Raw genomic sequence first — 10,256 nt, 5'->3', positions numbered from 1 at the left:
TAGTTTAATTTATTTTAATAATTAATTTTTGATAGATAATTTTAATATATACTTAATATGATAAATTAAATTATTAATTATTTGGAACTTCACAAAGCTGAGGCTGCTACAGGCAGATTAAGGCCGCCATTATTTGTGGATATGCTAGAAACACGAGAACAAGTTCCTGACTTGTAAGGAATATCTGTATTTGTGTTTTTCTCTTTCAAATTTTTATCTGCATAAGTTAACCGCGTCTTATTTAACACAGTAATGATTGTGGGGTATAGGTGGTAACCTGGATGACAAACTACAAGAAGACGTATAGTTATACAATAAATGTAATTTTCTTTTGCTAAAAAAAATAGTACTTCAATTGCTAATGTGTATGGTTTTGTTGGTAACCTAAAATATTTATATTTTTCAGGTTAATGATGGTACAAGGATGCGACTTGCGTTGGATTTGATTTTCTATGGCCCCACAACTTGATGATGTGTAATATCATTGAATCTGCTACCAGGAATTACAATAAGTATAAACAAAAGGAGTCAAACAAAAATTAAATAATCGTAATTGTCATGTAATCATGTTTAGATTATATTAACTACTAAGACTTGGTAGTTTCATCTCTTTTACTTAAAAAATTATTATGCACTATATCTTTTATGGACTCTTGTTGAAAATTAATGTTTCTGTCTTTCGTTCGATTATAGTTGAATTTAGGTGAAGCTTAATTTTCACTCTAGTATTTTGATTCCTTGAACCACTTCTGTGTTGTAAGCTTAATTGAAAATTTGATACTAAAATATATTAAGCATTTTAAAATAAAAAAACATGAGAGAATGGTTATAATCTATCTTCTTAAAATCGGTTCGGACCGGCCGGTTGAACCGGTTGAACTATGAACCGCTACAAAAAACAACTCGGACAAATGTTAAAACCCCCAATTTCAAAAACTGCAATTGAACCGGCAAACCGGCCAAGAACTGGTTGGTCAAACCGAACCGTCTCCTGGCCGAATTTTTGGAATAAGGGAAAAACGCAAAATTCTAAAAACGCTTCGAACCGACTGGTTGAACCGGTCAAATTGTGAACCGAGGGGAAAAGCGGTTCGAACCAAGATTCTAAAAACCCGTTCGAACCGGTCGGTCGAACCGTGAACCGGTATAAAAAACGAATCAGTCATATATCAAAACCGAAAGATTCAGAAACCGTCGTTGGACTGTTGAACTGGTTGAGAACCGGTCGGTCGAACCGAACCGGGACCCGACCGATTTTCTAAAAATTTGCTCAAAACGGTGCCATTGGTTAGAGGAACCCTAACCAGTAACCAAAACGCGCAGCACCTCCTTGGCCTCTCCTCTCTCACAGTCTCACTCAGCCACTCTCCTCCTTCCTCTCATCGAGCTCCTCCTCACTCCCTCACTTCCCTCTCTCTGGCCTCTGAACGAACACACTGAAGAACGCAGAGAAGACAGAAGAGAACTCGGACGCAGCTTGGAGGAAGCACCGAAGCAGCCATCTCTCGTCGCCGTTCCTCAACGTCCAGCCTCCGCCACTGCTACAGCTTCGGCGCAACGTCGCCCTTGTTCGCCGCGCATCCGCCTCCTTTTTGGCCAAGCTTCTGCGTCTGTTTTTTGGCCAACCCTTGTTCTGCCCTTTTTGGCCAACCGTTGTTTGAGCTGCTTAGCCCTCTGTTCAGTCCTCTACGCCGCGTGTTCGAGCCTCTGTTCCGCGGCCTTTCAGCCACCGTTCTGCCATTGTCTGCCTCCATTCAGCCATCTCCGTCGCGTTTTAGAGCTCCTCCCTTTCTATTTCTTGTATTTGTAATTTTCTTGTTCTGCTACTAACTGAAAACTATTTAACTGGGTTGATGGATTCTCACGCTCATACATAGCTGCTGCCTCTCCAGAAGTTGTTAATACAAAATACTGACTTCATGTGTTGTTGGGCTTATTGAATGCCTGAAATAATGATTGCTTAACTTAAACTTAGAAGTTCACATTTTGCTTGGGTTGGGAATGGTTCTTATATGTGGTATACCTCACATAAGTAGAAGTTGTTTAGGCTTGAAGGATGGATGAAACATTGGCCCCTTAACCTTGTATTGAAACATAATATGTCTAGAATCAAAGTGGCATTTCATGCATTTTCTTAGAGTATAGTCTTGATCTAAAAGTAATATTAGAGTGCCCACAAGAATCCGAGGAGGGTATTAGTCTGCTCATCAGCAGAAAGTTGCTGAAGCTGATGTAATTAGGGTAATTTAGTTTGATGTATGTGATTTGATATTAGTTGTTAATTTGACGAATTGTTTAATTCTTAATGGATGCAGTGCTTTGAGATAGTTAATGGTGTCATTGAAGTTGAAGGAATAGCAGAGGAGAAAACTGCAGGTGCTGAAGAGGATGAAGGTACTAATTACAAGATCATACATTTTCTTTAAATAGCATTTCAATTCATTCACTGATAACATTTTGATTTGGTTTTGTAGAAAAAGGAGTACCTGCTTTTTGGCTCAATGCAATGAAAAATAATGAAGTGTTAGCTGATGAGGTTAGTTGGTTCTATCAATAGTAACTCCCCCCTTTTTTAAATGTGTATTTTATGTCTTGCAAGTTAGTTACATGTGCAATTTTCTGCTGTTCTCCTATTCTTATGTTTAACAAAATGAAAAATTTGCAAACTGGATTCTTTTACCTCGACTGAACAAGTAGAAAAATTCTGCTTAGCAAATACAGCCAAATAGTGGGAATTCTTGCAAGGGTGTTTTAATAGTAATCTAGTTTAAATAGCTTTTGTAATTCCAATTGTTTAATAAGAGTAATTAACTGTTGGAATTTCTGTACAAGATCTTGGTTAGCAGCTTGAATCCCAAATAAACTACAACAGCAGATAGATACATCAATCTATGGATCAGAAACTACAGTAACTCATAACATTAAGATGGAATTGAAACCTACAAATTATAAGATGGAAGATTACATTTACCTGAAAGAACTATTCTAGAGTGTTGTCAGCTTCACAGGGCAAGACTCCTTTTAGTAGCTTCCATATTAGATAAAAGATCTTTAATGTCTGCCTCCATTCTCCTTTTCATGTTGAAATACTCCAGATGTGCTCGTTCTAATGCTTGAATTTCTTCGAGTTTCTGCCTATGCATTTCCTCTGTCTCACCCAGTCTCAGCTTCGCAATTCGCTGAGTATACTTGGTGCACGAAATCGTGATCGTTCATTCCTTGGTAATGGCGCTAAAAAATTAATACGCACGTTCATAATCTTAATTCTTTGTCACAACTTCGCACAACTAACCAGCAAGTGCACTGGGTCGTCCAAGTAATAAACCTTACGTGAGTAAGGGTCGATCCCACGGAGATTGTCGGCTTGAAGCAAGCTATGGTCACCTTGTAAATCTCAGTCAGGAAGATTCAATTGGTTATGGAGATTTGATAATTAAAACACAAATAAAACATAAAATAAGATAGAGATACTTATGTAATTCATTGGTGAGAATTTCAGATAAGCTTATGGAGATGCTTTGTTCCTTCTGAATCTCTGCTTTCCTATTGCCTTCATTCAATCCTTCATACTCCTTTCCATGGCAAGCTGTATGTTGGGCATCACCATTGTCAATGGCTACATCCCGTCCTCTCAGTGAAAATGGTCCAAAATGCGCTGTCACCGCACGGCTAATCATCTGTCGGTTCTCGATCCTGCTGGAATAGGATTCAGTAATCCTTTTGCATCTGTCACTACGCCCAGTACTCGCGAGTTTGAAGCTCGTCACAGCCATCCCTTCCCAGATCCTACTCGGAATACCACAGACAAGGTTTAGACTTTCCGGATCTCAAGAATGGCCGCCAATAATTCTAGCCTATACCACGAAGACTCTGATCGTAAACCAGGAGGCTAAGAGATATGCCTTCAAGCTTGTTTTCATGTAGAACGGAAGTGTTTGTCAGGCACGCGTTCATAAGTGAGAATGGTGATGAGCGTCACATAATCATCACATTCATCATGTTCTTGTGTGCGAATGAATATCTTAGAGAAGAAATAGGCTTGAGTTGAATAGAAAAACAATAGTACTTTGCATTAATTCATGAGGAACAGCAGAGCTCCACACCTTAATCTATGGTGTGTAGAAACTCTACCGTTGAAAATACATAAGTGATGAAGGTCTAGGCATGGCCGAATGGCCAGCCTCCATGATCTAAGATCTAAACGTCTAGAGATGATGTAAATACAATAGTAAAAATTCCTATTTATACTAAACTAGTTAAAGGGGTTTACAGAGATAAGTAAATGATGCAGAAATCCACTTTCGGACCCACTTAGTGTGTTCTTGGGCTGAGCATTGAAGCTTTCACATGTAAAGGTCTTCCTTGGAGTTGAACGCCAGTTTGTAACTTGTTTCTGGTATTTAACTCTGCTTTGCAACTTGTTTCTGGCGTTTAACGCTAGAATAGGGTAGAAAGCTGGTGTTGAACGCCAGTTTGAATCATCTAAACTCGGGCAAAATATGAACTATTATATATTTCTGGAAAGCCCTGGATGTCTACTTTCTAACGCAATTGAGAGCGCGCCATTTGGATTTCTGTAGCTCCAGAAAAACCACTTTGAGTGCAGGGAGGTCAGAATCCAACAGCATTTGCAGTCCTTCTTCAACCTCTGAATCACATTTTTGCTCAAGTCCCTCAATTTCAGCCAGAAAACACCTGAAATCACAGAAAAATACACAAACTCATAGTAAAGTCCAGAAATGTGATTTTTTATTTAAAAACTAATAAAAATATACTAAAAACTAACTAAATCATACTAAAAACTATGTAAAAACAATGCCAAAAAGCGTATAAATTATCCGCTCATCAATACTCTTCATCAATTTTCCCACTCTTTGCAAGGGCAATACGTTTCAACCCTTCAGCTTCTCTTCTTGCATCATCAGCACGTGACTGAAACATTTTAGCCTCTGCTTGTTTGATTTTAACTACACTCTCCAATTCATGAAAACAGAAGTCTTTTGGGATAATACTCATTTGCAGCTCAGGCGCCAGAGTCCTTTTATCATCTTGATCAAAGCTGGTAAGGATGTTTGCTGGCCTTTCTAACACAGGTTTCTTCTCTGAATAAGTAGATTTCAGCCAAGAAGCTTCCTGGCTTGGCCCAACTATCCCTTTGATTTCCTTACTTCGTTTCTTCCCAGATAAGTTTGTAGCCATTGCTAATTTGGAAGAATTCCCATCTGAAATATGGACAACATGTAGGGTAAAAAGATGCAAACACAATTTAGCTTGAAAGCACTAGGAATTTAAACAGGAAAAAATAAAATCAAACTTAGGAAATAGCACAATCTGAGATCTGAAATAGTATGCTTTATAGGCAATTAGGCATGATACAAATATGAAAAACTGTAGTATTTGATATCTATCATTTGCTAACATAACTACATAAGTGCAAATGCGTTCAATATTGATGTTTTGATTTGAAGATTTCTGCTTTGCTTCAGCATTATTGCTCTTTGCCTACTTGAATATTGTTGATCTCCTTGATTTATTTATATATAAATAATGTATTTTGATTAGTTTTCTCCCCAGTTTATTGATTTTGATCCCCTTGTTAGTTTTGATTTTGCATCTGGAATCAGGAGTAAATATTTAAACTATTAGTCTCTAAAATTTGAACTATTAACTAATTTTGCAACAGGTAATGGTCCAAGAGATTGAGATTTTAAAGATTGAAGTGATGCCAGGATGGAGAAAAGGAACAAAGATAAAATTTGAGGGCAAGGGTGATGAGAAACCTGGATACCTTCTTGTTGAGATTCCTCTAGTAGATGCACTCACAGGGTGATCTTTACCAATTCCTATATTAGGAGGGGAGAAGTTGACTTTGTCATTTGAGAATACTGTTGTATACCCTGGATATGTTAAGGTTATTGAAGGTCAAGGCATGCCAACCCTTAAAAACGATGGGAAAAAAGGTGACCTCCATGTCAAGTTTCTAGTTGACTTCCCCAAAGAATTGAGTGATGAACAACGGCAAAAAGCTTTTAGAATCTTAGAAAATTGTTGTTAATGATGACCATAGTTGTACATTTGTATATTTTATATGCAGATATAAATGCATTTGCTATCAGTTAAAGACACAAATTTTCTGTTAATGATAGATATACAATTCATAACTCAATGTTGACATTGGATTATTTCTCCATAAGAAATAGCTGATAATTACATATATTTGTGTATATAGTACCTATAACCACTTAACCACTGTTTTATGAATATCTTACTAGACTTCGCTGTAAATTTCATTTTATTCTACATTCAGCTCCTAAAATAAAAAGTTGGTAAAATAAATAAAAATTCTAATTATTCTTGAATGAAAATGATAATTAATTTTTATTTTATTATTTTAAAATTTTTCCTTATATTAGAGAATCTTTTTTCTCCTACTTAGATTCTCATTGACCTTTACATTTCGGCTGCCAGTATCTCGTTTGGAACTGTACATTCTTTTCGACATCTTTTTACCCCGTCCTTGATCATTAGACCCTCGTCCATGTTTATTACCACTTCGAACAATTTTCTTTGAAGCAGATTTATCTTTAATGAATTCACCATGTCCTAACTCTGATGGTTCAACCTCTCTATTGCATTTGAAGGACGTATATCTTGAAGGAAGCTTCTGCTAGAAAGAAAGAGTGAGTTAGATGCTTTGAGTTTCCATTATATATCATAAAAGATCTCCTACCCTCCACCCATATGCTCAAAAGTAAAAAGTTAAACATCAGAATCATATGTTTAAGGAAGATTTAGTATCCACTATATTTCTTGCATTATAGAAAAATAGATCAACCTTTCAAGACCAAAATGAGGATTTAGTCGAAAAGAAAGAAAGAGAAAAAGGGAATCGGCTTCCATCTCATCGCTGGATCCCCGTTTTTTTGCTTGAAAATTTATGTCACAAGGAAACACCTTTCTTATTAGTGATACTGAAAAATAATCCCTTCTTGAGAAATAACACCAGCTTACATGCGGTTTTACCAAACACGATTCAGAATGTTATACACAAACCATATATCAACAAATGTGTATTCACATTTAAGCTTTGACCGCAGAATCTGAGATGGCTTCTTGACTCGTTTTGCTTAGACACCTACGAATAACCTGCATTGCGATTCCCAGTGTTCCTTTATCTGTTTAAGCCTCTCTACCCTTTCTGATTGAGCCCTTTCCTCCCAGTATTTTTGGTAGCTGTACAAGTATTTCAAACATTAGCTTATTAATAGAGTTACAAAGGATACACTGTAAGCACTACTCCAAAATTGAAAGTTAAATTCTTTAGAGCTATAGATTCAAAAATTATTAGATACTATTAAGGGTCTGTTTACTTCTTTTCAATGATAGTACTTTTTGTTTCCAGTCTAAAAAGTTTTATTATTTTCATTCTTTTCTAGTTTTCTTCACAAAGTTCTAAAAACAGAAAACAGTATGCAATCATACAGAAAACAGTTTATGAATTCTGAGGTAGTATCTTCTACATTTTGGTGAAAGCTAAAGTTTTTCCTTGGGTTTAAAATTCTGACATAATCCCTAACTTGATTAGATCTATTTGCATGGCTGCATCCAAGCAACAGTAATCTACAAATAAATAACTACAGTGGGACTGCAATCTGAATGAAGATGCTTAGTATGTGAATAAAGCACAAAAATTTAGTTCCAATACACCCAACAACTAATAATGAGTTAACTTACCAGGCATATAGAACAAGTCAAGTCGATATCAATTTTGATGGAATCAAGTAGCTCACAAGTGAGTGCTGGTTTTTCATCCTTAAACGTTAGAAAACATCCATCAAAGAAAGCATGTGCCTTCCTAAACTGGACCTTAGTTTCCCTCAGATTGATGTGGAAGGCCATAAGCTCACAAAGCCAAGGACTTTGTAGAATTTCCTTGTGCATACTCTGGACCTATGACTTGAACATTTGTCCTTGCCTGGAATAATGAACCTGCATGCAGTGACAAATACAATTGAATTAATTAAGTACTAATCATATACAGATTAAAGAATTAATTAACACGCCTCATAATAATTTTTCACCCGAATTGTCCAAACATAACAAGCAAAAAGGGACACAAATAATGCAATACCTTATCATATTTCTTCAGTATTTTTCTGTTGAAGGTAGTACTATATGAATGAAGAGCATACTTTATGAGCTAACCAACTGTGAAAGAGTTTTTCGGTGACATGAAGTTTCCAAGGTATCATTCCACCACACCCTTTTGCTTGTAGTACCCCTTCTCTGCCAAGGCCTTGCTCATAACCTTAACAATGATTCCCTCACGCAACCAATAGTCCTTCCTGTTGATTTTCTCCTTTTTCTTCTCCTCTTCCCTTATCAATTCTTCCAAGGTTGACTTTCCTCCACCGCCACTCTCTTCTCTCTTCAAACTATTTCCCGAATTCCTTTCCTTGTATTTATCTTCCTCATCCTCATCAAACACAGCCTTCTTCGATAAATTATCAGAATCATTAACAATGGAGTAATTCACAGTAAAAACAGTAAGATTTACAGATTAATTAACACTTATTCAACAATTATTCAACCCATAACAAGTTTACAAATTAACTAACAACAATTATTCAATAATTGTTATAAAAAAAAATACCTAGAAGCTAGAAGCCCTAGAACAGAGCAGAGCAGATCCTAAGCAAGAGGGAGACAAGGGCACGACCGAAGGGATGGCAGGTAGAACAGAGATAGCACCGGTGACGATGGAACAGAGCTGCGCAACGGAAAAAGGAGGCAAGCCCGGCGACGATGGAACCGAGCTGCGCGACAGTGCTTTCAAAGCTGAAAGAGTAGCTGCACGATGGTGGAACAGAGCTGCACGATAACGACGGTGGCTTCGAAGCTCGTTTCGGCGACGGCAGCGGGAGATGGACGGAGGTGAGGGAGTGAGATCGATGACGGAGAGAGGAAGGAGGAGCTCGAGGGTGATGGGAGGGATGGGTTCGCGTTTAGCCGTTGTGTGGAGCTAAGGTTGCTGGGTTGGGTAATTGGCCAGGGCATCCCAGCAAAACAATGGCGTCTTGCACACACAGTGAGACAGATGAGAGAGATCGAGGAGCAAAGAGGATAGGAAGAGGAGAGAAGAAGATGAAGAAGACTGAAACCTTCAGAGGCGTGAACGAGAAGATTTCTGAACGAGATGAAGAACAATTTTGGTTTTTTTTTAATATGTTTAACACAGATAAAGAACAATTTTGATTTTTTATTTTTTTAATATGTTTTTATTTTGTTGTTTCAATTATTTGAAACTATAAAATTAGAATTAATTGAATTCTAAAATTTAATTAATTTAAAAAGGTATTTTTGTCTAATCAAATAAAGTAAGGGTACAAATTATAACACATTATCAAATTACTCCGTACTCTCAGAGAGAATGAGAGAAGGAGAGAGCGGGAACGTAAATAAATAAATATTTTTTATTTTTATTTAATTAAAAGGTGTTTTAGTAAAAGTAGTGATATACTATATATTTAAAAAAGAAAAAATAAAATGCTGACGTGAAAATTTTTCAGATGTCTTATTGTTATTTATCCATATTTTAAACGTATCGGTACGTATAAATTTATCATCGTAATTACATACTCTTTTTTTATAGTTAAATAATGACTAGATTTTAATGAAAGTGCTGACTTTCGAAACTTTCTCTTGTCATTCATTTACATTCATAGAACCTACTTCAAAATTAGTTTCCTAACCAATAAGACTACTAAAACATTCATTTTAACAAAGGGTTAGAAACTCCGATAAATACAGTAAGGTTTTTATGACTTGTTTAATGAATCTTTGTGTGGTAGAAAAATTCGTTGATAAAACACAATCACAGATAATTAAATTGAGAAATTTTGTTTATTGAATCAATATGCTCAAAAGCAGCTATTCCTCCACTCTTCATAGGTGGATCAATAGAGATCAAGAAGAAATGCTTAATCGCTTTTTCAAATATTACTTTACAAAGAGTCGTGTATCCTTCTAAAATTTTTTGCCAGGTGTTTTGAATGAGAAGAAATATAATTCTTTGCATAATTGACTTCTCTCAAATAAAAATGTGAAGTCTCTCTTTTTTAAAGAGGAACTTAAAATAAATTTTCAACTAAATTTTACCAATGCTAACTGTTAAACAATAACAAATAAAAAAAAATATTGTTTTAGTGATTATATATGTATTTTTTATGTTTTATTTTTTAATTGTTAATTATGAT

At 36.1% G+C, this 10,256-nt stretch overlaps 1 protein-coding gene and 2 long non-coding RNA genes across 4 annotated transcripts; 1 reads left to right on the top strand and 2 right to left on the bottom strand.

The window, feature by feature from the left end:
* Window positions 1,595-5,063, top strand: LOC107617482. Of its 2 annotated transcripts, none has more exons than XR_001614960.2 (5): window positions 1,595-1,806; window positions 2,316-2,394; window positions 2,475-2,536; window positions 2,833-3,183; window positions 4,994-5,063. It is a non-coding gene; the product is annotated as an uncharacterized LOC107617482 (long non-coding RNA). The 2 variants fall into 2 exon arrangements; XR_002354905.1 differs by having other exon boundaries at window positions 1,669-1,806; window positions 3,096-3,183.
* LOC107616049 (protein OBERON 4-like) lies at window positions 2,777-5,214 on the bottom strand. Its single transcript, XM_021112797.1, has 2 exons — window positions 4,853-5,214; window positions 2,777-3,189 (listed from the first exon to the last, which is right to left on the bottom strand). Exons 1-2 carry the CDS (start codon window positions 5,197-5,199, stop codon window positions 3,003-3,005), a joined length of 534 nt encoding a protein of 177 aa, XP_020968456.1. The 5' UTR covers window positions 5,200-5,214; the 3' UTR covers window positions 2,777-3,002.
* LOC107617049 lies at window positions 8,428-9,105 on the bottom strand. Its single transcript, XR_001614773.2, has 2 exons — window positions 8,654-9,105; window positions 8,428-8,491 (listed from the first exon to the last, which is right to left on the bottom strand). It is a non-coding gene; the product is annotated as an uncharacterized LOC107617049 (long non-coding RNA).

The sequence above is a fragment of the Arachis ipaensis genome, chromosome B09 (assembly GCF_000816755.2).
Source record: "Arachis ipaensis cultivar K30076 chromosome B09, Araip1.1, whole genome shotgun sequence".
In the NCBI taxonomy this organism is placed as follows: domain Eukaryota; kingdom Viridiplantae; phylum Streptophyta; class Magnoliopsida; order Fabales; family Fabaceae; genus Arachis; species Arachis ipaensis.
The sequence above is the reverse complement of the archived record's forward strand: the minus strand, read 5'-3'. Positions and strand labels throughout refer to the sequence as shown.

What these genes read in the sequence shown, in the direction of transcription:
- LOC107616049 (XM_021112797.1), bottom strand. Translation starts at nt 5,199, where the DNA reads ATGGCTACAAACTTATCTGGGAAGAAACGAAGTAAGGAAATCAAAGGG. An exon ending in AGTGGGAAAATTGATGAAGA is followed by an intron (nt 3,190 to 4,852) that starts GTATTGATGAGC and finishes TTCGTGCACCAA; the next exon opens with GTATACTCAGCGAATTGCGA.